Below are 27,591 nucleotides of genomic sequence, written 5' to 3'. Positions count from 1 at the left end.
ACACTAATTCAAAAAGATACATGCACCCTAATTTTCATAACAGCATTACTTACAATAACCAAGATATGAAAGCAAACTAAGTACCTATCAACAGATGAGTGGATAAAGAAGATGTGGTACATGTATATAATGGACTACTACTCAGCCATAAAAAAGAAGGAAATAATGCCATTTGCAGCAACATCAATGGACCAGGAAGGTATTATGCTTAGTGAAATAAGTCAGATAGAGAAGGACAAATACTGTTTGTTATCACTTATATGTGGAATGTAAAAAATATAGAGAACAAACCAGTAACAGAGTGAGAGGGGCATTAAAAGGTACAAGCTACTGTATATATAATAAATAAGCTACAATGACATATTTTACAGCACAGGGGATATAACCAATATTTTATAATAACTATAAATGGAATATAATCTATAAAAATTTTGAATCACTCTGTTGTACACCTGAGACTAATATAATATTATAAATCAAATAAAAATATTTACTGTCTTGAGCTTTACAAAAAAAGTTTGCCAACTTCTGGTTTAAATGATTTGATAATAAAAATACAGCTATATTTGAATTTGGGGCTAATTCCAAAACTCATACTCTTTTTTACCTCAATGTATTTTTTCCTCTCAAATGCCAATCCATATAGTGATGCTTGTCCAAGATGAAGTCCTCACCTGTCCACAATAAAAAAAGAAAAATAATAAGGATAATGTAGTGAATTTTTTAAAAGCAAAATACATATAAAAATCTATTTAAAGGGCTATCTTTTCCCCTGATAATATTTTCTTGTTTTCCAGGCACACATATCTTTATATGTGTGCCTGGAAAAAAATAACTTGACAGTCCTTATTAGTCTTTTTTTTCTTTTTAACTTTAGTTGAACAGTGAAATAATTGACTTCTAGGAAGCACCATAGCCACTATGCTAACTCAGAATTCGGCAGGGCACAGAGGGCACAATTCCAAAGCTGTCTCGGAGAGTTATTTCTTTTGCCGTCCAAGTTTTGAACTATCCCCTCCACTATCGTTTCTGCAGAGATTGCCTGGAATTTTTAAATACTGTGATGAATTGCCTAGATGTGTCTCTCTTTGTTTCTGCGTTCTTACAGCAGCTTCTGTATTTCTGGAAGCTCTCTTCTTTATGAGTCACTCAACTGGGAGACACAGACTCTTGGGGGAGATACATAGCATTTGCTTAAGAGCCTTCCAATCAGCTCACATGGCTCCCACGTGTTAGAAGAGACTCCGTGGACCAGGAGCACGTTATGCCTGGCTGTGGACAATCCCTATTTTATGGACCAGGCATCTTGGCAAGGACATGAAGCATGGGGGTTCCTTTTATTTGATGTCACTGACATCAGACAGGACACCATCCCGATTGCTCCTGACTCCTTCCTCTTTGCCCTTTTCTGCAGTGCACGGTGACCTGTGGAGGAGGGGTCCAGACCCGATCAGTGCACTGCGTCCAGCAGGGCCGGCCTTCCTCAAGTTGTCTCCTCCGCCAGAAACCTCCAGTGCTCCGAGCCTGCAATACAAACTTCTGTCCAGCTCCTGAAAAGAGAGGTAAAGGACCCCACGTGCCAGTCAGTTTCACTGCTCTTTGGAATATTTTTCAAAAGCCTACCATAGGGCTTCCCTGGTGGCGCAGTGGTTGAGAATCCGCCTGCTGATGCAGGAGACACGGGTTCGTGCCCCGGTCTGGGAAGATCCCACGTGCCGCGGAGCGGCTGGGCCCGTGAGCCATGGCCGCTGACCCTGTGCGTCCGGAGCCTGCGCTCCGCAATGGGAGAGGCCACAACAGTGAGAGGCCCGCGTACCACAAAAAAAAAAAAAAAAAAAAAAAAAGCCTACCATATTTCACTGTGCAGCTTATGCACTGCACAGCTCTAGGGGGTGCCATTCACATCAAAGTCTATGTGAAGAGCACTCCTGAGGGGTGTACAAGACACAAATCCAGGAAAGTTCCTGCTCAAAATGATCTTGTTGGCATGGGTATGCAAGGAACATTTTATTCTACAATGAATGGCTTTTTAGCCATTCATTTTTACTCTGAAAGGATGAAATGGTAATGCTGCAAGGCCCTTTCCTTAAACTAAATTTACATTGAAAAAAGTAACCACCTGTGCCAGAGCCATAAAAAAGAATGAAATAATGCCCATTTGTAGCAATCTGGATGGACCCAGAGCTCATCATAGTAAGTAGTCAGTCAGACAGAGGAAGAGAAGTATCATATGATATCACTTATATGTGGAATCTAAAAAAAAAAAAAAAAAAGATACAAATGAACTTATTGACAAAACAGAAACAGTCTCACAGACTTCGAAAACAAACTTACGGTTACCAAAGGGGAAACGTGGGGAGGGAGGGATAAATTAGGAGCTTGGGATTAACATATACACACGACTATATGTGAAATAGATAACCAACAAGGACCTACTGTAGAGCACAGGGACCTCTACTCAATACTCTGTAATATCCTCTATGGGAAAAGAGTCTGAAAAAGACTAGATATATGTATAACTGAATCACTTTGCTGTACACCTGAAACTAACACAACATAGTAAATCAACTCTACTGCAATATCAAATAAAACTTACATTTAAAAAAAGAAAGAAAAAAGAAGTTGAACAAAGTAACCACCATGTGCCAGAGATGATACTGAGCCACGGGAAAGCGAGAGTGAACAAGAATTGCCCTGGAGGAGCTTACATTTTAATTGAGGCGACAGATAAATTAGTTGCATTGAATATGCATTATCCTAGCACTACACCTTGAATGGTTTTTTTTTTTTTTTGATTCAAGTTAGGTCAAATGAAGTACAGTGAGTGCTGATGGAAAAATGGGAAATTCACTTGTCTGAGTGAGCCGTATTGTTCTTCACTAGTCCATCTTATTTTAAAGTCATCTGACAAACACCAGGAAATATTTCTTCAGCCTAATCAGATTTCCTTGTGCCCAAGAATCATTTTCCATCGTGTACCTGCCGAGTTTTCTCTTTCTCCAATCCCAGCTTTTTGAAAACGGTCCAATCTCTTACCCCAGGTTTTCCAATTTGTGGGGAATCAGGTTCAGGCCTGTTTCTCACTTCCTCTTCAGTGTCCATACCACTTCCCATCTCTAAATTGATGTTGTTGTTTATCTCCTCCTTATAGCCTTAGCTCCAGGCGTCCATTTTCTCTCCTCTGCTCTTTCTTTCTTATCTGAGGTTTGCACAAGGTAAGAAAACCAATAATATAGCAGTTGTTCAGAGCCAGATCACCTCTAAGGCAATGCCAGAATTCTACAAACCTGCGGCCTTTCTCAGCAGAAAGCTTATAGGGGAAGAAGCAAGTGGTCATATACTCCCAGACTGACGACTCCTTTCCTCACCATCGGTGATTTTTCACTTTCACCCTTCAGTCAGTTGGCCACAGACAAACCCCCACATACAAAGGCTCAATCTGGAAAGGCCACAAGTAAAGGGTATGCCCCCTCAGTACTTTCAGAAAGGCCAAAGGCCAATCCTGAAAATACTCGAGAGTACGTATTTCCTGGGCAGGACTGTGAGGTGGGGAGAGTCAAGAGGCATGCTAGTTAAATAAGGTAATTCGGTTCTTAATACTTACCTATTTAGTGCTTACTGGGAGCCAGGAACTGTTCTGATGTCTGATTGTAGATAGAGCAGGGAACAAAGTGGGCAGTTTCACCTTCATACCTGGAAACAGACAACAAACCAACCAATTAACGTACAATGTTATATGACGAAGTAGCAGAGAATAAAACTGAAGAAGGGTGTATGACAAGAGAATAATTGGGGTTGAAGAGGTGGTGAGAAAACCAGTTTAGATAGAATAGTCAGGCAAGGCCACTTAGATGATACAATATTTAAACAGAGACCTAAAGATGACCTAAAGGAGGGTGAGCTATGTTTGCATCTAGAAGGAGAGTGTTCCTGGCAGAGGGCACAGCAAATGCAAAGGCCCTGAGGCAGGAATATGTAAATCTGATCAAGGCAGGACAGCAAGACACCTGGAGTAGGATGAATACACTGAAGGGGGGTTAAGCCATGAGCTAAAAGTGGTCCTGGAGGCCCTGTAGGTTATTATAAGGACCTCAGATAAAACTGAGTGAGACGGAAGGCAACAGAATTTAGAGCAGGGGTGCGGGAGGATCTGACTCGGAGGATCACTGGCACTTGTACTGAGAAGAGGGCAGGGGACCTAGAACAGAACGAGGACTTGTCTGCTCTTTGCAGAAGGCAGCTCCAACAGCCCAGCGAGGGGGTGAGTTTCCACTGGGGCAGTCGCAGGAGTGGGAGTGGCTGGATGCTGAGTGTATTTTGAAGATGAAGCCAAAAATATTTGTCACTTGGTTGCATGTAAGATGTGACACTCACTCTAGGGTCGTCCTTAATAGTGTAAATAAAATACCTGACTCATAATAGAGGCTCGAATAACGAGCTACTAGTAATGATCATGATAACTATAACCCAATGCAGCACTTACACTGATTGCATAGTGAGACCCCTCACGTCTGCTTTGGGACTTACGTTTAGCTTATAGCACAAGCTGCAGATACCTGTCAAAATTCCATTCTTATCTCGAGAGGGGTAAGTGAGGATAAACAGTGCAGTTAGGACCATGCTTTTAGTGGTCTGTTTTTTTTTTAAATTAATTTATGTATTTTGGGCTGTGTTGGGTCTTCGTTTCTGCGCTAGGGCTTTCTCTAGTTGTGGCAAGCGGGGGCCACTCTTCATCGCGGTGCGCTGGCCTCTCACTATCGCGGCCTCTCTTGTTGCAGAGCACAGGCTCAGTAGTTGTGGCCCACGGGCCTAGTTGCTCCGCAGCATGTGGGATCTTCCCAGACCAGGACTCGAACCCGTGTCCCCTGCATTAGCAGGCAGCTTCTCAACCACTGCGCCACCAGGGAAGCCCCTAGTGGTCTGTTTTTATCCTCCAGTATTTCTACTGCATCAAGAAGATAATCTCTACGATCTAAATAGAAACTGATCCAGACATACATTCTGATTGATTGAGGTACGTGCTAATGGGGTATAAGACACTGTACAAGTATATATTAAAAAATAATTGAGGGGCTTCCCTGGTGGCACAGTGGTTGAGAGTCCGCCTGCCGATGCAGGGGACACGGGTTCGTGCCCCGGTCCGGGAAGATCCCACATGCCGTGGAGCGGGTGGGCCCGTGAGCCATGGCCGCTGAGCCTGCGCGTGTGGAGCCTGTGCTCCGCAACGGGAGAGGCCACGACAGTGAGAGGCCCGCATACCGCGAAAAAAAAAAATAATAATAATAATTGAACTTGAAGATGTATAAATAGATACATAGGCAAAGTCTTCATCTCATGTCTAGCTTCTATCTCTGACAGTGCATCCTAAACCATTCTCCAGGTGCCCTACCTCCACTCCTGTAGAGGTCCCCATTTCAGTAAACATGATCCCATTCTCCTAGATGCTCAGGTCAAAATCCTTGATTCTTCTTTTTCTCTCATACCCTTTACCAACCTTTCAGTAAATCCTTTAGACTCTACCTCCAAAATATATCCAGGACTTATTGGAAAGAAAATAACAACTCCATTTCATCTTTACACCCAAGTTGACACTTCGTATAGTTTCAGTTGGTTGTTTCAGCCATGAGAGATACGGCAGATTTATTTTTTCAACAAATACTTTCTGAGTAGCTACTCAGAAGACACTAGATGTTGGGAGCAAAGCAGTGAAAATACGTAGATAAAGTCTCTGCTCGAGGATCTTGCACTCTAGAGAGGACCCAGGTAGTTAGTAAACAGAATATGATGAATGCCAGTAAATCCAGTGTAGAAAAATAAAGCAAGGGAGGGGATAGGGAGTCCTTCCTGGGAGGCCAAGGGGCTTGCTATTTTTATAGGGTGGTCAGAGAAGGCCTTACGGATCGGTGATCTCTCAGCAAAGACTGAAGGGAAATGAAGGGGAAGTGTCTCAGGTGTCTTAGGGGAACCAGATCCTCGGGCCTCGTCAGTCCCTGTAAGGACCATACATACCTTTCACTCTGGGTGGGTGGGATCCAGTGGCAGAGTTAGGGGCAGAGACATGACCTGAATGGATTTCTGTTTTGAAAGGATCACTGGAGCTACTATGCGACAGGGGTGAAGTGCGGGTGTAAAAGGGAGTTTGAGGCAGAGGAACCAAGTCTTAAGGGAGGAAAGAAGGAACTGTAGGCAGTTCTGAATCGCAGGAAGACGGGATACGAATTGGGAGCAGCAGGAGAAACAGAAGAGCAGCAACCTTTCATGACATGTCTAAAGGCACACGGGAGCCACGGAAGGGTGAATTCCGAAGGGACACGATTGGGTGCCTGTGGGCGGAGTGTGGTTTGGGGTGAGTTGAGGGTGACTTCAGGCTTTCATGGAGAAAAAAATTCCAGCTATGAAGGAGAGTATAGGATAGACCCTAAATATCTCTGCAGTCAAAAATCCTTGAGAATCCAGTAGAATGACCGAACCCTAACCCCTAAACTGTGCATTTGTGTTTACATAAAGAAAAATTTACATACAACTGCACGTGCTTTCTGTATCTCCTGAGGCCCTTTTGGGTAAAACCCTTTGATGCCTGATGTTCTGCTTCCAATAGATAATCACATCTGTTATCTTAACGAACTAAAGAAGTTTGAAAAGATTGGTGCTGACTTAGATTCACTTATTTGCAAACTGGCCATGAGATTTTCTTTAGACACACACAGAATGTCGCAGCTGGGCCTTAAATCCAGGTTTCCTGACTCCCAATATATTAGGTTCATCACTCCCCAAAGTAACATGCCTGGATTAGCAGCAGCAATCCTGGGGTGCTTGTTAGAAATTAAAAAAATCTCAGTCTTCACCCCAGACCTTCGGAAGCAGAACTAGTGGTTTAACAACACCCTCAGTGCGCCGTTCTAGGGTACGTCCCTTGGAGGCAAAATGGTCGTGCCCGGGTTATTTGGGAGGATCTGACATTAATCTCAGGCTGGATATGACTTTTTTCAAACACCCACTTTCCCCCCACCTGTTTACATTTTGTTAATGGTTACAGTCCCTTTAGGTGTCTTAATCCTGCTTTCCCCACCCTCCCGCCAAAGTCCTAACGTATAATGTAAGAACCACTCAGGGGCACAAGGCAAGTCGACCCCAAGTCTTTGTTCTCTAGGCCCTGACCTTAAGAAAAAGGCTAAGAACCTATCCTAACGTGCTGAATGTGTTCTCTCACCTTAGAGGATCCATCCTGTGTAGATTTCTTCGGCTGGTGTCATCTTGTGCCTCAGCATGGTGTCTGCAACCACAAATTTTATGGCAAACAGTGCTGCAAGTCATGCACAAGGAAGAGCTGATCTTGACACCCTTCCAGCCCGGAAGGGCCAGGGTCTTACCTCCCAACCTCCAGAGAGACCAGCCACATTTCCATCAACAGCTGAACGCTGCAAACCACGTGTGGGCTGACCGCAGCGTTGGAGGGGCCCGCTCCCAAGTACAGACAGGCTCCTTTTTCGGTTCCCCGATGCACATGGTACTCAGAAGCACTTGAAAATGGGAAGCGATGACAAATCTGATTTACAAAGTCATAAAACAAAAATAGAACAGCTTTGATTTGCACTGTTACACACAAGAAGAATTGTGACAAAGTGAGATTCTTGTTAATTTCGGGACAGACACCCCCACCCCACCCCCACCCCCACCCCACCCCCCCCCCCCGTGAACCTCAGAGGATAAACATGACCAAGACGTCCGTTTTGCAAAGGCCCTTTAAGACTTCGAGTCAAAGACTGAGACTTGGAGCAGTCAAATGGGGACGGAACACATTGCGTAACTTCCTTGGAGCTCACAGTTTGACGGAACTGCGGACACGCCAAACCAGAAGTTATACAAACGCCAAATGGTGCTCGTGATTGAGCTTGCTGCTGGACTAGCAAGCTTCACGTCCTGTTTATTTGCTCTGTGTGTGTGTGTGTGTGTGTGTGTGTGTGTGTGGTGTTGCTGTTGTTTTTTTATTATTTTGTCTAAAGTATATTCTACTTATAGAGAGTCTCCAAGACTAAAATTCACAACTTGAAAAGGAATATTCTGAAAACAGGGCAACATGAACTAGTTAAGATCGCCACTTAATTGAAATTCACACTCTGAAAAAAAAGAAAAAAAAAAAAAAAAAAGCAAAACACTGTTGCCCTACACACTCTATCAACCTCATAATTTTTGGTGCTAGTGAAACAAGTACTCAGGAGCCTCAAGTCTGCTCTTTGGGAATCGCAATTGGTGAGATGTTCATTTCTGGTAAAAACCTAAGAGGAGCTAAACAGCAGAACAGCCCTGTTTTGAAGGAGAGGAAAACATCGTTTATAATGCTCCCTACACGTTATGAGAGATGCTTGGGAAATTAAAGGCCGCTTGTGGTTTTTTTCCTACCAACTGACATGTTTAAATTTGCCCTAGGATTTAGTTAACAAGAAAAAAGTCACAGTAGCAATAGAAAAAATCCATCTGTCTTCTTGCTATGTGAATATTAATAAATCATAATATGCCAAGACCCTTCAACGAATAAGAGTGTTTTATAATCTTTCAGATCATATTTTCAGTGTTCAGAAGCCAGCTGTTGGTACGCACTAATGAGCTTAAAATTATGCTCAACTGGAAAAATACCACACTGTTTTGCCAAAACCAAAGTAACTTACAAGACTGTGTCCTTCTGTAATTTTTGAGATGTGGTTATTAAGGGCATATTTATATAATTCTACTCTATTCCTCAATGTCTTTGATGAATGTAACCCAATTTTACTGCTTTAAAAAGCCTCAATTCAAACAGGGATTTGCCAGCTCAGCACAACCAACTAGACAGTGGTTTGTTAAATTTAGAGCATCCTTTGTTCCATTCTAATTAGAATCATGCATTCTCAGATCTCAGAGAAATAATGATTAGAATATTCTCTCAATCTCCTTGGCTTGGCCGAGAATAATGGCCATTTTATCATAAAAAAAAATATATATATAGTGCCACATCACCACCCCCTTGCCCTCTGAAAAACTGCAAGTTGTTTCTTTATATAACTATCATTTTATTATTTTATGGAAAATTAATTTATTAATAGCCTATTCTTATGTGTTCTCACTTGCTTCGCTAAGTGATATTAATTCTGAGGAAAAATGTTGAATAAATAAACATGGGTTATAGAGAAAAGTCAAAATATATGTGTAATATTTAATTATTTTATAAGTTTTATAATAAAGTGTTCTGTTTCTTTGTCTTTGAAACTTGTTAAGTTCTTGAATAAATTAGTGAGAAGCCAGCGATTACCAAGGTGATATAAGTGTATAAATGTTGATTAAGAATCTCAGAGTAATTTCTCAAAAAGTTGAGAAAAGGTTGGGGGTAAGATATTAATCATTTTTCTTGTTTGTGTATGAGAAAATTACAAACCATCAAATGCTGGGATGAAATACATGACATTTACCATCTTATGGAGATACTGAATTATTTTTTGCTACTCTTAATAGTCATGTAATCATTTATTTATGGAAATCATCCAAGTTAGATAAACCATAAATGTAGTTGCATCTCTTTTTTTTTTTCTACTTGAAAATCTTTTTGCAGAAAGAAAGAGAGGGAAGGGAAAGGAGCGGGGAAAGAAAAAAAAACTAAGTAATAAATTAAAAAGCAAATTGCTCTCAGGTTTTTGAAATTTTGAATGTTCAGACCAGAGAAAAATAAAACTATCTGGGAAAAGTAAGTCCAAATGACCTGAATAAACAGTATTTTTTCCTACATGTGTGATATATATATATATATATATATATACACACACACACACACACACACATATACATATATACATATATATGTATAATACTTATGCATGCTATTTTAAAAATATATTTAAGAGGATTTTTCAGTGAATTATTGCTATTTGGCAGACATAACAAAAATTATGGTTAACAATGAAAAATGGAATAGATGGCAGATAAGTTACCTTTCTACTACTTTTTGTTAATAAAATATTATATTAATAAAAGCAACCATATGTTATCTTATTTAATCTTCACAACAGCCTAGTTAGGAAGATACTACTATCTTCCCTTTGCAGATGGGGATTCTGAGATTCACAGAGATCACATGTTTGGTCCAAGGGCACATGGTCATTGAGTGATGGGTGAGGACTCAAATCCAGGTCTGTCAGACTTAAAAGGTTATTATTTTGTCACTGTGCTGCATCACCCCGGGAAGGATTTTTAAAAAGAGAGAGACAGGGCTTCCCTGGTGGCGCAGTGGTTGAGAATCCGCCCGCCGATGCAGGGGGCACGGGTTCGTGCCCCGGTGCGGGAGGATCCCACGTGCCGCGGAGCAGCTGGGCCCGTGAGCCATGGCCGCTGAGCCTGCGCATCCGGAGCCTGTGCTCCGCAGCGGGAGAGGCCACGACAGTGAGAGGCCCGCGTACCGCAAAAAAAAAAAAAAAAAAAAAAAAAAGAGAGAGAGAGAAAGAAAAAGAGAAGTCCATCTAGGCCTTAGAATTCTGTTAAGGCCCCTGAGACACACGTGAAGAGGGTTTGACAGTAAATGATTTAACAATGAATTATGGGGAGAGCTGGGATGGCTTAAGGTGGGGAATTGGAGATGGGAGGCAATACATTCCCACTTAGCCTGTCTTTTCAATAAAGGCTGCTTAAAGACTTGTTGGGACTTCCCTGGCGGTTCCAGTGGTTAAGACTCCGCGCTTCTACTGCAGGGGGCGCAGGTTCAAACCCTGGTCGGGGAACTAAGATCCCACGTGCCGTGCAGAGCAGCCTGAAAAAGATACCTAAAGACTTGATGCATAAGTCTTCATTCTTTAGTAACTGTTTCCCTCTAGGATGGTAGTGTTTCCTGGGCAACAGGACCTCAGTGTCAGGAGCCTGCAATGCCGAGTCCACTAGGATGGAGAGAAAGTGAGGAACAGCGCTCTTGGCATGGATTCTATATGCCAACTGTGGGGAAGGATGCTGTCACAGCAGTATGCATCAAGCAAGAGATAGTTTATGGAATTAACTGCATAGAACCCATTACTGCAAAATGTGATATATTGATAGAAAAGGCCACTTACTTATGTCCTATATGGGTTTATTTGGGAAACTAAAAATTTGTATGCAGATTCCATGTATCGTCTGCCTTACCTTATCTTTCCCATAAGATCTTAAGTCCTCAACTCCTCTGTGGTCGCCTCTGATGCTGAGGCTCTGAACACCTCATCAGTCACCCCTGTATCTGGGTGATTTTTACCTTCGTCCTCCGGAAGATACCACAGGAGGAAGTGATTCTTGAACTGCTGTCATTCATTTACTATAATCTTGAGTTTCCCTGTAAGCACAAAACACCTCTACTAAATGTGTTATTTAAATTTATCTATTTAATTAAAAGTGATGTGATCTAAAGAAAATACTGTTTAAAAAGTAAACTTTTTATAACTCCTGTAAATAGAAAATTTATATTATTTCCCATAAATGAAGACAAATAAAAGCCCACTGAATAGTATTAACATTTAAATTTATTTTAATTAAAAATAAAATGTAGTCACTATAACTGGCTCACAGAATTCATATCTAAGAAAAATTTCTCACTGAGAATAAGTGACTGTTCCTGGTTCCTCAGGAATATTCAATTTAGCATCATTAAGCTTAAGGTAAAGTTCTCTGTCAATAAGATTATTTTGGTCTTGAATCCCAACTCATATTTGTACATAGAAAAGGCAAACTATTTCCATTTAACTGTGCCTATGCTGATAGAATTAGACATTGAGAACCATACTTGACTTTTGTTCAACAAATCTTTGTGCACAAAGAAGACATTAGGAGAAATATCCAGAATGTATTTTTCTAAATGTATCCAGTTATTTGTTAGTTTCTGCAAAACAATGGCAAACTCCCTTCCCCTTGCACACAACCCAGCATCCTCTTTGAACACTATGAAGCGATACTTGCAAAGCATTTCTAAGTGTTTTCCTAAACTCTGTTTCATAAGGGACACAGCTGAGTTCATAACCAGGTCATTCAATAACAAACAGTAATTTATACAATTGTTGGTCGGTAAAACGGACAAAGGATGTTCATGGATCGTTCCCAGCATGCTAACTGGGATGAGAAAGAGGCACCAAGGTCTAGGAAAAGGAAATCCTATAGGCCATTTCTCCCCAACCCCCGAGGTTCCTTATTCCCCTCTTGTCTTCTTCCTTCCATCGCCTTGGCATCCTGATTTCGGCTGCCTCTGCCTCATACAGGTTAGGACATTACCTGGCGTTGCACCAGAACGTCCATACGCCACGTTGGAAAGCACTCCTCTAAATGAACCCTCGGTACGCCTGAATCCTCCATCCCCATGGCTAACAGACTCAACTAAACCTGGTGTGCAGTACAAAGAGTAGCCCTTTCTCTGTGTTAACAATCAGAGCCCTGGAGAAAATGGCCTTTCAAGGTGAACCAGGGCCGGGAGCTGTTCCTGCCAGAGACAAGGCCCAGACCTGTTTCTCTCTCTGACTTCTCCTCTCTCTTCTTTCATGTGGCCGGAACACAGGAAGGATGGGGCAGCCCCCCCACTTGGCAGAAGGTCTAGGTAGTCTACCATTCTTGCAGATTTCCATTTCATATACCAAGGGGCATAGTATCTCCCATTTCTTGGAAGGAGGGTCTTCTCTCCCCTGCCCCATCCCCTTTGAAAGCCAAGTTGTATCTAGAATAAGTCTCAGGACAATAATTTCTAAATCATGAGCTACATTACCATCACCTAAGGATATTTTACATAGAACTTCCCAGGCCTCATTCCAGAAATTTAATTAAGTAACCTGGGGGTAAGATCTGGGCATTTACATTTTAAAAGGCATTCAGGTTGGACTTCCCTGGTGGCGCAGTGGTTAAGAATCTGCCTGTCAATGCAGGGGACACGGGTTCGAGCCCTGGTCCGGGAAGATCCCTCACAGTGCAGAGCAACTAAGCCTGTGCGCCACAACCACTGAGCCTGCGCTCTGGAGCCCGCGAGCCACAACTACTGAAGCCTGCACGCCTAGAGCCCGTGCTCTGCAACAAGAGAAGCCACCCGCAGTGAGAAGCCCACGCACCACAATGAAGAGTAGCCCCCGCTCGCCGCAACTAGAGAAAGCCTGCGTGCAGCAATGAAGACCCAATGCAGCCATAAATTAACTAATTAATTTTTTTAAAAGGCATTCAGGTTTCTTTGAGGAACAGCTAGGTTTGGAACCACTGGTCTAGGGCAAATAAAGAAGTGCCTTGGGTCTGTCTGCCTTATGCAGGCAAGTGAGTCCCCTAGGTGCGACGCCCTGCAGTGCAGCTCTGCGGTGGTCTGGGCCAAACTCAGCTGAGAATGAAGAGCCTTCGGCCTATTCTCATTCTTTGCATGTATGTTTCACCTGGAAAACTCTTGTGATGGTAAATCGTGTGTCAAGAAAAGGATTTGCAGGTGGGGACCACCTGCTCACCTGTTTCTCTCTTCTCATTCCCAAACATGTCAGTAGCCTGCAGAGGGGTTTGGAGGGCAGTGGAACAGTATTGAGGGAAATTAGCCATTTCTCTCAGTCAAGCATCCACATGCAAGAGCTAATGTACTGTCGTTTATTTTCTTAAAAATGGTGGGGGAGGGAGGGCCTACCATAGAGAAGCCAGTGAAATCCCCATCGGAAAGTGTCTTTTGGCAAATCACTCCCAGCGCTCGTGTGTGTGTGTGTGTGTGTGTGTGTGTGTGTGTGTGTGTGTGTGTGTGTGTGTGTAGAAACACACAGTGCATGAAAACGGTTGTACTCCTGAGATCCAGAGTCAAGGCAGAATGAAAGCTTCCGTCCTATTTCTTGCCCGCTCATTAGGTGCCAAGAGGTGAATCAGTCATTTTTAGGAATTAGGCCAACTGTCACTCCCTTACAAACTGCAAAAAATGCATTGGCTGGCGACTGAGTGAAAATGGTAACCTCAGCTTTTGTCCAACAGAAGACAAAAGAAACATCTTTCATAATATAGGGACGAGCTGCTAGGAGGATGCTTTGGGGCCATGCTAAAGAATAAACAGTTTAATTCCATGGTTTGTGCGTTTCTGGGCCTCTTATTTTTCTTGTTTAATGGCTAATTTTATTAATTTATGGGTTTTTATTTTTAAGATTGGTTCCAGATATTTAAAATGTCTATTTATATATATATATATAAAATGTCTATTTATATATATAATAATATTATATATATTATATTATATATATTATTTATATTTATATATATATATAATTTATATATATATAATGTCTATTTATATATCTGCATCATTTTAAAGCAATAAAAGTAATTGTTATTGTATACAGCGAATTTCTGCCTTTGTTATGATGCCCACATTATCCAGAGCTTTTTTGTTTTTGTTTTGTTTTGCGGTACGCAGGCCTCTCACTGCTGTGGCCTCTCCCACTGTGGAGCGCAGGCTCTGGACGCGCAGGCTCAGCGGCCATGGCTCACGGGCCCAGCCGCTCCGCGGCATGTGGGATCTTCCCGGACCGGGGCACCAACCCGCGTCCCCTGCATCGGCAGGCGGACTCTCAACCACTGCGCCACCAGGGAAGCCCTATCCAGAGCTTTTATTACATACAGATAGGTCGGCAGACTTCACATTTTCATGGAAGTTAGTATTTGTTTTCACACTAAAATCTCTCTGACATAAAATCACATGTACTCTCTCGTAGTTCGCTCTACCTAAACTAACATTTTTTCCTGCATTTTTGCTATCTAAAAATATTCATCTTTCAACAAGCATTTACTGAGCGTTTACTACAATGCGAGACCCAAGCATAGAAACAGATCTTGTTCCTGACCCAAAGGAACAGATTCTTAAAAATATGAGACGCTCATCCACACAGAAATCAGGCAATGGTCCAAGATCATATAGTCCTAAGATTTTCAAAAAATTTCTCACTTTTACATTCACCCTACTCAGCATTTGAAAATGCTTGTTTTCAGCCTCTATTCTTGTCAATATCACATAATGCAAATCAGGATCATGTAGACGTAGAAGGCAGAGTCCCCTTCTAAAATAATAAAATCACCCAATTACAATTAAGCAGAGTGGCCCACTTGCAAATTAATGTACAAAAATTATGAACTGGAAGAGAATTTAGTTATCATCTCATCCTCTCTCCCTCACAAATGTAGAAACTGAGACCCAAATATTTGAGGGCATTTCCTAAAATTACCCAGTGAGTTAATGTTAAGTCCAAGAGTAAAATCAGATACAATAATTTTTATACAAGTATTCTTTTCACTGTATTATAAAATATTTGATTTTTCACTTATAAGTAAATGCTTTTATTGACAATTACTCTGGAGACTTCAGAGAATTTTTAATGAGTAGTGAGTTTCAAACAGAAACCTAGAAAGAAAAACTGCTGAATTCATATGATATCTATGGTATTAAGTTCCCCTTCCTCAAAAGAAATACTCTGGGACCATAAGAATCATAAAGATGTTGTCATACTTCCTCTCTGCAGGGCAAAGGGGACTTCATGGAAGAACACATTTTTAAAAATATCTGACCCATTTCCTTTCCAAAAGGCTGGTATCTTCAGAGAACTGAACCACTGCTTTGCTTTGAGCCATGAATTAGTAAGGATGTTGAAGGTGACAAAACTTTGTAAATTTACTAAAATACATTGGATTGGACACTTTAAATGGGCGATTTTATGGCATGTAGATTATACCTCTTTATTGAGATATAAAATTCTGGTTAAATAAGAATATGGTTGAAATGAGGACTGTCTTTGCTCAAGCCTATGATCACATACGAACTTTGCTGTGTAGCACTAATTCTTCCTGTACTGTTCACACCCCATTCACTTGGTTCAAGAGTGCCCCAAACCAATTTTGTTTACAGAAGGGGCAACTTCATTCATCTATTTGCTATTTCACTCAACCAGACAAGGGTAACTTTCAGCCACTGTCCTTGGTACTGAAGATATGATTAGAATGTAAGGTCCATGAGGGTAGGGGATTTTTCTATCTTGTTTAGTACGGTATTGTCATTACCTACCATTTCTTGAATGGATGATACACAGGAGAACAAGACAGACATAGTCTCTGCCTCTTCACACTTGTAATCTAGGTGTTAGGGATTCAGAAAATTAAATAGCGTTTTTACTATAGAATTGAAATCATCTATGAAAAAGAACTCTGCGGGGCCAGAAAAAAGAGCACTAAATCATATTGTTTCTAACGTTCTTTTTTTGTGATTATTTCACTTGATGACTGAGATGAAAAGCTCAATGTTAGCACTTGTTTTAAACATTTTCTAAATGGATTCCCTTATACTCTTTCAAAAAGGAGAAACAGTCACAGTATCAGTATTTAGGACACAGATAGTAAGCATGTTTTGACCCAAATGTTATCATGAATCAATTCTGTTGAAAATGGCCACATATGCTAAGTTAAAAGAGTAGTTTGATTTATTGTATTTGATCTGTTAATAAACATAGAACAATTGAAGCAATCATAGTTAAACCCTCCTGTCCCCGCTTGGATTGTATGAGGAAATCAGGCAGCTTGGAAGTCAACCCTTCACTTTTTTTTTTTAACATCTTTATTGGAGTATAACTGTTTTACAATGGTGTGTTAGTTTCTGCTTTATAACAAAGTGAATCGGTTATACATATACACATGTTCCCATATCTCTTCGGGATGTCACTGAAGGATAAGGACCTGTCAGGAGCTAGCCTGTTTCTGCTGGACAAGAGTAAGGTGGGAAGCATTTTTAAAGTTCTGAAATCTGGTTGTAGAAAACACTTGGGAGGATAGGGGCTACCCTTGGCATTATGCCTTACTCATTCAATCTACTCTTTAAGAGTTTGGCGGGAGCAGCTACATCTGGCATTTCTAGCCACCTCCATCCCCCCAAAATTATGATAAGGTTGGAGTTGGAGAGGGTGGAAGGAAGAAAAAACGAATTTGATCTTACTCCCTTCTTCCTATCCCACACATTAAAAGAGAAAAAGAGGTATACCTGAGGGAAGGTGTTTTGGACCCAGTATTCTATAATATCATGTGCATTCTGTGAAACAGATTTTTTTAATGCTTTAAGAGTGATTTGTTGAAATGTAAACGTTTCACTGATTTGCATAAAATTTTCCTAGGACCTACTTGGAAAACCAAAAATAACAATGTAATAAGATACTGGAGTGGGAACAGCAGGGAGAGGCAATGATGATGTGATGATGATAATAATAATAACTAACATTAATGCACATCTGCTATGTGCAAGGAATGTACTTGGTATTTTCCATACATTAATCTCAATTTCTGTAGTTATCTGAATCTTAAAACAACAATGTAAAATAATTATGATTAACTCCCCTAGTTTTTCATAAGAAATAAGGCTCACAGACATTTTATACGGTGGCATTAGATTCATGGAGACACTATTATGTTGATTAAGAGCAAGAAATTTGCATCTACACAAACCTCAAATTCATATCCTGAATTCCCTCTGAGAACCCATCTCGTTAGTGGCAATATCACTTCATTTCTTTGATCGTTAATTTCATCATCTAGGAACAGACACTGAATCATTTATTCAACAAAAGTTAGCACCACTTGTGCTGGATACTACAAGGTTGAGGAAAAATAGACAGAGTTCTGCCCTCTTTGGGTTTATATTCATGCGTGAGTACAGCTATTAACCAAGGCATCGGGACTTCCCTGGTGGCGCACTTGTTAAGAATCCGCCTGCCAATGCAGGAGACATGGGTTCAAGCCCTGGTCTGGGAAGATCCCACATGGTGCAGAGCAACTAAGCCCGTGTGCCACAACTAACGAGCCTGCACTCTAGAGCCCATGAGCTACAACTACTGAAGCTCATGTGCTCTAGGGGCCCACCTGCCGCAACTACTGAGCCTGAGTGCTGCAACTACTGAAGCCCGTGAGCCTAGAGCCCATGCTCTGCAACAAGAGAAGCCACTGCAATGAGAAACCCACACGCCACAACGAAGAGCAGCTCCTGCTCGCCGTATCTAGAGAAAAAGCCCACACTCAGCAATGAAGATGCAACGCAGCCAAAAAAAATTTTTTTTAATAAATTAATTCACCAAGGCATCTCACAGACAAACATAAAATTACAACCATGAGAAGCACTAAGCAGAACAAGCATATAGTTGTAGCAGAAACTACATGGCATTCTAGCCATATGTGCTTGGAACCCTTAATCAAGCGCTTGCACACCAGTCTGTGGTGTGATTTTACTCCCAAAGCCAGCACCTGCATTTATTTTTCTTAAGATCACGCTCTCACTGCCAGCACCCACTTTGCCTGCAAGCACAGAAAACCACTGAAATTTATTCCCTGACTCAACCCTGCACAAACCCTCAACCCATATGACATTCATTCATTGGTGACTAACCTAGTCAGGAGTAACTACAGTAACTAGAATTGTTTGAACGCTTAGTTCACTAAATGGGAGATCCTGACCCCATCGTAATACTCAACAAATGGTACCTATAAAAATGACAATCAAGAAAAAGAAGACAGAATCGTGAAGAAGGCAACAGATGCTCTTGCCATAGCAAAGGCGATTTAAAGGATAAAAGAAGAGTTTTGTGATTTTTGAAGCTTTCCAGGAAATAACTTGAGAAGCAGGTTTATTCATGGCCAAGATTTCTTGAGGCCCTGGATCATCTGACCCTCAGCTGACAGCGTCCTGGCACAGGTGCATGGCTGAGGATCTCAAAAGTCTGAGAGTTGGCAGCCTGGGAATGGCCAGCTGCCCAACTCCTCCTTTTCCCAGAGTGGGAGGAAGTTGGTTCCTGTGTGATTATTAATTAAATCCTGACTGGGTGGGCACTTTTAATGTCTTTCCCAAGGGGAGCCTTGCTAGCAAGATCTCATAACTGAACTGCAGCCAGCCTCAGTCAAGGAGCAGGAAACCACCTTTGGCTGGGGCCAGAGCACTTGTTCTCCATCCAAATTTACTCACCCAGGTAGAGGTCTGAGTTGGAGGTCAGCCTGCAATTCTCAATGGACCGATTGTTTCTACCCATCTCCCCTCTGCAAGGTCCGGAAGACATGAAATAGGATTGGGGGGAAGATTAATGTGTTTCTGTACCATATTGTCTATCTGGAAGGCACACTCTGGGTATTGTTCCCAGCACAAAGCGTCTTTCAGAGTTACCCTGTAAAAAAACTGCTTTTCAGAAGATTATGTTCGGGAGTTAGGTGTCTCGGTATCCCCAGTACAAAGTGGCAGGGAGATTTAGCAGTGATCTAGATAATCTTATCAACTCAGATAATTCAGATGTTGGTTTTACTGCCTTCAAATGCAGTAGCTAGATAATATCACCAGCTAGTTCAATTCCTTTCCAAAGCCTTTACTGCTGCACAGAGAAAAGTGGGCTGATAATTACCAAACCCCAATCATGTGTCAGATATTGTCCTATGCTCTGTTTCTGCATCCTCTCCTTTAATTCTCACATCAAATCCCTTATTATCATTTCCTCCCTTTTAAGGATGAGCAAACTGAGGTTCGATAAAGGTAAATAATTCTCTTAAGGTCACAGAGCAAAACATGATATTGCTGATATTGTCTGTCTCAGGTAGTAAAATCTTTCCACTTAGGAAAGAGAGGAGCCAATTTTTTAAAAAAAACAAGCCAATAATAAGATTTGTTTAAAAATTGCCCTGTGACTTCCACTTACAGGATGATGGTTTAAGTCTTCTAGAGACCAAGTCTCAATCAAAAAAAAATTTGGATAAAATAGGAACAGCACTTGCCTAACGATCTTGAGAGTAAACATAAACAGGCACATTGTTGAAGGGAGACCAGTGTGGAGAAGCAAATAGCAAAGAAGTTTCTTTTCTTTTCCTTTCTTTCCTTTCCTTTCCATGAGGAAGCTCAGATATTAGCCTTAATTTTTAAAAAGGCTATAAATCACCTATTTCAAATATTTCAAAAATGAAAGAAAATCATACCTGAAGAACTAAACAAAAGTGTAAGAGTGATGGTAAAGTATGAGAACAATGGTCCAGATAGAGAATATCAATAAAGAGGTTGAAATTATTAAAAAAACAAACTAACTAACAAAAAGAAACAAAAATTCTGGAGTTTAAAAAGTCCACTAACTGAAACAAAAAATAATTTACTAGAGGGGCTAAGAAACAAGTTTGACAAGGCAAAAGGAAGAAGCACCAAACCTGAACACGAACCAGTTGAGATTATTATGGTTTTGTGATACAATTTGAAATCAGAAACTGATGACTACAGCTTTGTTCTTTTTTGTCAAGATTGGTTTGGCTCTTTTGGGTGTTTTGCGGTTCCATATGAATATTAGGACTTTTTTTCTATTTCTGTGGGGAAAAAAATGCCATTGGAGTTTGGATAGGGATTGCAATGAATCTATAGATCACTTTGGGTAGCATAGACATTTTTTAACAATATTAATTCTTCAAATCCATGAACATGGGATATCTTTCTATTTATGTCTTCAATTTCTTTGATCAATTTCCTACAGTTTTCAGTACATAGATATTTTAACTCCTTGGTTAAATTTATTCCAAAGTATTTTATTGCTTTTGATGCTATTGTGAATATAGAATTGTTTTTTTAATTTCTTTTTCTGGTAGTTTGTTGACAGTAGAGAAGCACAACTAACTTAACCTGGTGAGGAGAGATCAAGGTGGTAAAGTAGGGGGACGCTGAGCTCACTTCCCCACACAAACGCATCAAAAATACACCTACACATGGAGTAATTGTCACTGAAAACAAACAGGACTGACAAGGCCAATACTAGAAACTGGTTTTACCTGACTTGCAGTCCCAACAAGCTTTCTAAGAGCTCTGCTGCCTCTCAAAAATAATAAATTCAGCCCAATTCTCAAAAACAAGTAATGGAACCTGATATTCTAGTGACTGAGGATCCTGAAGCCCTGAGTTTCATTACTTAAAGAAAGAGATCTTAAGATTTACTGTCTCTCTTCCCTGAATTGATTAAGCAGATCTTACTAAGTGCATTAATTACTAAGTGCATTGCTATGGTGCGCTGTAAAGAAGACCACATGGGAAGCCAGAAAAGCTGGGGTTTAGGTTTTACTCTGCATTAATTCTCTGCATGAACTTCATGTATTCTCATACCCTTCTTGAACCCAGGATATCATTCGATCTTGTGATTCTCAACCCTGAATGTACATTACAGCAATGTGGAGAGAATGTAAAAAAGATTATGCCCATGCCTCACCTCCAGAGATTCTGATTCCACTGATTAGGGTAGAGCTGAAAGTCCCCCAGGTTATTTTTATATTCAGCAGGACTTGGAACCATTGATCCAATTCCAACAACATTGTAGATGAGACATTTAAGGGCTCTTCCAAGCCCTTGAATCTTCCATAATTTTATGATGGTTTCCAGTCTCACTGAAAATCTAAGAATGACTTCAGCCTATTGTGTAAGTGGCCCCAAAGTGCAATTGCTGAAGAAATTTATTCATCTGCCCTGCGTGGGCTCAAAAAGCAAAGATTGAAAACATCTGTGCTGAGTTATTAGTTGCCTCAGTGACATGGGACACAATGAGGATGGGGGAAGATGGTCCTCAGGGAACTTGTTGGAAAACTCAAATCAAACCTTTTTAGATGTATGTCACTGTTGCTATGATGCTAGCAGCAAACATCCTGCCTACACTCTATTGGTGGGTTTGGTACGACAGGCAGTAGAGTTCTCTGGCTCCACAATTACCTACTTTCCTTCTCACCCAAGAACATCTGAAAACTCACACTGATATTGGCGTAACTCTTGACAACAGAACTACTCAAACCACTTTTGGTTGGTGAAGGTCACAGAGGAACGAGACAGGGGAATAAATGAGCCCTGCTCTACTGAGAAAAAAAAAAATACAGCTTAAATTCAAGATTGAATCTGAAAAGTTAGTGTTCTCTCTCTGTCCTCTTTCCAATTCCCTAGATTACCTACTCCTAAAAGGAAGTCAGTTTTACTGTTGAATTTTTAAAAATAGATCTTTATTGGAGTATAATTGCTTCTCAATACCATATTAGTTTCTGTTGCGCAACAAAGTGCGAATCACCATATGCATACACATGTCCCCATATCCCCTTCTTCTTGAGCCTCCCTTCCATCCTCCATATCCTACCTCTCTAAGTCATTGCAAAGCACCGAGCCAATCTCCCTGTGCTATGCTGCTGTTTCCCACCAGCCAAGTATCTTACATTTGGTAGTGTATATATGTTGATGCTACTTTCACTTGGTCCCAGCTTCGCCCTCCCACCCCATGTCATCAAGTCCATTCTCTATGTCTACCTCTTTATTCCCGCCCTGCAACTAGGTTCATCAGTACCACTTTTTTTTTTTTTTTTTTTTAGATTCCATATATATGTGTTAGCATATGGTATTTGTTTTTCTCTTTCTGACTTACTTCACTCTGTAAGACGGACTCTAGGTCCATCCACCTCGCTACAAATAACTCAATTTCGTTTCCTTTTATGGCTGAGTAATATTCCATTGTATATATGTGCCACATCTTCTTTATCCATTCATCTGTCGATGGACACTTAGGTTGCTTCCATGTCCTGCCTATTGTAAATAGTGTGGCACATGTCTCTTTATGAATTATGGCTTTCTCAGGGTATATGTCCAGTAGTGGGATTGCTGGGTCAAATGGTAGTTCTATTTTTAGTTTTTTAAGGAAACTCCATACTCTTTTGCATAGTGGCTGTATCAATTTATATTCCCACCAACAGTGTAGGAGGGTTCCCCTTTCACCACACCCTTTCCAGCATTTATTGTTTCTAGTTTTTTTTATAATGGCCATTCTGACCGGCGTGAGGTGATACCTCATTGTAGTTTTGATTTGCATTTCTCTAATAATTGGTGATGTTGAGCACCTTTTCATGTGCCTCTTGGCCATCTGCATGTCTTCCTCAGTGAAATGTCTATTTAGGTCTTCAGCCCATTTTTTAACTGGATTGTTTGTTTTTTTGATATTGAGCTCCATAAGCTGTTTGTATATTTTGGAGATTAATCCTTTGTCTGTTGTTTCATTTGCAAATATTTTCTCACATTCTGAGGGTTGTTTTTTTGTCTTGTTTATGGTTTCCTTAGCTATGCAAAAGCTTTAAAATTTAATTAAGTCCCATTTGTTTATTTTTGGTTTATTTCTGTTACTCTAGGAGGTGGGTCAAAAAAGATCTGTGGTTTATGTCAGAGTGTTTTTCCTGTATTTTCCTCTAATAGTTTTATAATGTCTGACCTTACATTTAGGTCTTTAATCCATTTTGAGCTTATTTTTATGTATGGTGTTAGGGAGTGTTCTAATTTCATTCTTTTACATGTAGCTGTCCCATTTTCCCAGCACCACTTATTGAAGAGGCTGTCTTTTCTCCATTGTAAGTTTTGCCTCCTTCGTCATAAAGTAGGTGCCCATATGTGCATGGGTTTATCTCTGGGCATTCTATCCTGTACCATTGATCTATATTTCTGTTTTTGTGCCGGTACCATACTGTCTTGATTACTGTAGCCTTGTAGTATTTTCTGAAATCAGGGAGCCTGATTCCTCCAGCTCTGTTTTTCTTTCTCAAGATTGCTTTGGCTATTTGGGGCCTTTTGTGTTTCCATACAAATTGTGCAATTTTTTGTTCTAGTTCTGTGAAAAATGCCATTGGCAATTTGATAGGGATTGCACTGAATCTGCAGATGGCTTTGGGTAGTATAGTCATTTTCACAGTATTGATTCTTCCAATCCAAGAAGATGGCATATTTCTCCATCTGTTTATGTCATCTTTGATTTCTTTCATCAGTGTTTAATAGTTTTCTGAGTACAAGTCTTTCACCTCCTTAGGCAGGTTTACTCCTAGGTATTTTATTCTTTTTGTTGCAATGGTAAATAGAAGTGTTTCCTTAATTTCTCTTTCTGATTTTTCATTGTTGGTGCATAGGAATGCCAGAGATTTCTGTGCATTAATTTTGTATCCTGCAACCTTACCAAATTCATTAATTAGTTCTAGTAGTTTGCTGGTGGCATCTTTAGGATTTTCTATGTATAGTATAATGTCATCAGCCAACAGTGACAGTTTTACTTTTTCTTTTCCAATTTGCATTCCTTTTATTTCTTTTTCTTTTCTGATTTCTGTGGCTAGGACTTCCAAAACTATGTTGAATAAGAGTGGTGTGAGTGGACACCCTTGTGTTGTTCCTGATCTTAGTGGAAATGCTTTCAGTTTTTCACCATTGAGTATGACACTTGCCGTGGGTTTGTCATATATGGCCTTTATTATGTTGAGGTAGGTTCCCTGTATGCCCATTTTCTGGAAAGTTTCTATCATAAATGGGTGCTGAATTTTGTGAAAAGCTTTTACTGCATCTATTGAGATGATCATAAGCTTTTTATTCCTTAACTTGTTAATGTGGTGCATCACATTGATTGATTTGTGTATCCTGAAGAATCCTTCCATCCCTGGGATAAATCCCACTTGATCATGGTGTATGATCCTTTTAATGTGCTGTTGGATTCTGTTTGCTAGTATTCTGTTCAGGAATTTTGCATCTATGTTCAGCAGTGATATTGATCTATACTTTTTTGTGTGTGATATCTTTTTCTGGTTTTGGTATCAGGGTGATGGTGGCTTCATAGAATTAATTTGGGAGTATTTCTCCCTCTGCAACTTTTTGGAGGATTTTGAGAAGGATCAGAGTTAGCTCTTCTTTAAATGTTTGACAGAATTCGCCTGTGAAGCCATCTGGTCCTGGACTTTTGTTTGTTGGAAGAATTTTAGTTACGATTTCAATTTCATTACTTGTGACAGGTTTGTTTATATTTTCTAATTCTTCCTGGTTCAGTCTTGAAAAATTATACCTTTCCAAGAATTTGTCCATTTCTTTGTGGTTGTCCATTTTATTGGCATATAGTTGTTTGTAGTAGTCTCTTATAATCCTCTGTATTTCTGTAGTGTCCATTGTGATTTCTCCTTTTTCATTTCTAATTTTATTGATTTGTATCCTCTCCCTTTGAGGTCTCTCATGAGGTTTCAGGAAAGATGTTAGGCAGGTCTCAGTAATCTGAATGCTGGGCTGGGGAATCTGCTTCCAAGATGGCTCACTTACATGGTTCTGGGCAGGGGACCTCACCTGGGAGCCCAGCAGGCTTCCTGGGCTTGAGTGAGCAGAGCAAACACCCTCCTCTCCTCTCTTCTCCTGCTCCTCTGTTCTGGGGTCAGGGGGTCCCCTCCCACCTGCCTCTCCTGATCTCCCCGGCCTCAAGGGCGCCGATCTTGTCTGGCCTCCACCTCTCCTCCCCGCTTTCTCCCCCTACGTCCTACCGGTTCACTCTGGGGTTCCTCCTGTCTCCTTGGAGGTTAGAGTCCCCCACCAGCGGCCGACAGGCACCCTAGTGGTGGGGATATGCTAACTCCACATCTTCCAACACCGCCATCTTGAATCGGCCTCTATTGTTAAATACTGACCTTCAGTACTTAGCCTCTGCCATTGTATTTATTTTTCTTTCTCCAGAGAAAAACCACCCCACTCTGGGAGTTAGGATTCTATATCAAGAACAGAGAATATTGGAGCTCAGACAGAGGTGAATGGGGCCTCCTCTAAGCTTTCTCTTTCTTGTTTTTTTTTTTTTTTTTAAGAGTTCTTTTCTTCCTTTACCTGGCACCAAATGCCTGAGTTTTCTCTTAATATTTTGGAGTTAATATCTGCTTTAATGAGTTAATATCTCATTCAATGTAATTCACTCTGTTTCTTTTCTTTAAGGTGACTTACGGGGATGAAATTAGAGAATTTGGATTATGAAACGGATAAAAGAATAAAAACCAAATCTTCTCAAGAGATTTAATTCTCTTTTAATCAAGGTTAGTTAACCCTCTTTTCTAGTTAAAATGTGTGTGAAAGATATGTGTTAAAATCAGGCCTCAATTTTTCCAGTTTGCAAAGGGAGAAAGTTGGACAACATAACTTTAAAGGCTTTTTCCTGCTGTAACAGTTGATTTCCATTTTGTCTCAACTTTTCCCTACAGAAAGTTGTTTCCTATTAAAATTATACTTAGGTTTAGGGTTTAAGTAAAAAAATAACACTTGGTGCCTTTTACTTTGCCTTAGGTATTTTTGTACTGTAATTCATTTGTATTAATTTTGGCCCCTGAAAGTATGTTAGAGATGATAAGATGAAGAAAATGATACTGATTCATTGACATGTTCCATAAATACCTTTTATTTGCCAAAACTTAACTCAATATTAGAAACACTAGATAAGATATGGCCCTTTCTTTTACATACCTCTTGGCCTCATCTTTTATATATCTCTTAGTGGAGAGATAAAACTGTACTTTACAATAAAACGCATCTCTTTATAAGAGATAACGTAACAGTATGTACAAAGTGTTTTGGGAAAACAAAATAAAAATTTTAGTTCTGTTTAACGGATTCAAAGAAGATTTCACAAATAGGATGGGATTTGAGATGCTTCTAGAAGGATGGCTAGAAGAGTAATAGGTAGAGAAGAGGCAAGGGAAATCAAGGCAAAAGGAACAGCATGCTCAGTTATGAGTGTGGCAGCCAGCCTCCAAGAAAGCCCCCAGTGATCTCCGTCACCTGGTATTCATGCCCTTCTGTAGTTCCTTCTCGTACTGAAGGAAAAAAAAAAAAAAAGCCAACCTGTGTAACCTATAAAATATTGCCAAAATGATTGTGTATGTTTCCAAGACTAGGCCATACAGAATATTTTCTTGTCTGTCTTGGTCCCTCTTGGAGTTCACACTTTGAGGGAAGTCCATCACCATGTTGTAATGATGCTCAAGCAGCACCATGGAGGTGACCCCATGAAGAAGACCTGAGGCCTCCTGACAACAACCAGAACCATGTTAAGTGAGCCATCTTGGAAACAGATTCCCCAGCCCAGCATTCAGATTACTGAGACCTGCCTAACATCTTTCCTGAAACCTCCCGAGAGACCTGAAACCAGAACCACACAGCTGACCACTTCTAAATTCCTGTGAGATAATACATGTTTATTAGTGAAAACCACTAAATTTGGGGGTAATTTGTTACCCTGTAATACAGGTGGCATCCAAGTTTATGTCATGCTCTGAGATAAGAGGGGGACTGGTAAGGGATGGGGTCCAGAAGGAAAGGGGATGATCGGATTGGAAAGATTTTGTAGTCAGGGTGGACCATAGAGAGCTGTAAGAGAGGACTGTTGTTGACTTTAGCAAAAAATTGTTGCAACTGGATTTGAGAGTTAGAAGGTAAATGCCTAGACACCAGAGCATGATCTGAAGAAAGGTGTTGGCAGATATGATATTAGCCTTGAATTACAGTGATTTTTTTTTTCCTACTGGATTGTCTGTGTCTACCTTTATGAGAGGCTGACTTTCAGAGGAGTTGCAAGAGAATTTATGGATTCCCTCTTCAAGACTCTTATCTACAGCCTACTTAACTGATAACCTTCCTGCATCAGCTTGATTATCTCCAGGGATTGGAAGCTCACTACCAGCTGAGCCAGCCACCAACATGTTGATTTGAAGAGCTCTATGACTCCCTATAATTCTAATGGACCACTGGAGTGAGTGTTAGGCTTGTCTCTCCCACTAAACAACCGGTCACCTTGGGAC

General features: G+C 40.6%; 1 protein-coding gene and 1 long non-coding RNA gene across 6 annotated transcripts in view; one reads left to right on the top strand and one right to left on the bottom strand.

Moving 5' to 3' along the window:
• The window catches only part of ADAMTS18 (ADAM metallopeptidase with thrombospondin type 1 motif 18), a 156,619-nt gene extending 148,961 nt beyond the window's left edge, over nucleotides 1–7,658 (top strand). For all 4 annotated transcript variants that reach the window (XM_067020108.1, XM_059043720.2, XM_059043719.2 and 1 more), the window contains 2 exons: nucleotides 1,415–1,562; nucleotides 7,216–7,658. In XM_067020108.1, the coding sequence (XP_066876209.1) occupies nucleotides 1,415–1,562; nucleotides 7,216–7,331 (264 nt within the window). In that variant the 3' untranslated portion in view covers nucleotides 7,332–7,658. The remainder of the gene's footprint in view (nucleotides 1–1,414; nucleotides 1,563–7,215) is intronic.
• Nucleotides 502–11,317, bottom strand: LOC136793101 (uncharacterized). 2 transcript variants are annotated; one of them, XR_010837908.1, is made up of 7 exons: nucleotides 11,137–11,317; nucleotides 7,371–7,546; nucleotides 7,211–7,273; nucleotides 3,605–3,693; nucleotides 3,037–3,199; nucleotides 1,426–1,550; nucleotides 502–674 (listed from the first exon to the last, which is right to left on the bottom strand). It is a non-coding gene; the product is annotated as an uncharacterized lncRNA (long non-coding RNA). The 2 variants fall into 2 exon arrangements; XR_010837909.1 differs by having other exon boundaries at nucleotides 1,426–1,524.
• Nucleotides 11,318–27,591: the final 16,274 nt, after the last annotated feature.

The sequence above is a fragment of the Kogia breviceps genome, chromosome 18 (assembly GCF_026419965.1).
Source record: "Kogia breviceps isolate mKogBre1 chromosome 18, mKogBre1 haplotype 1, whole genome shotgun sequence".
Lineage (NCBI taxonomy): Eukaryota > Metazoa > Chordata > Mammalia > Artiodactyla > Physeteridae > Kogia > Kogia breviceps.
The sequence above is the reverse complement of the archived record's forward strand: the minus strand, read 5'-3'. Positions and strand labels throughout refer to the sequence as shown.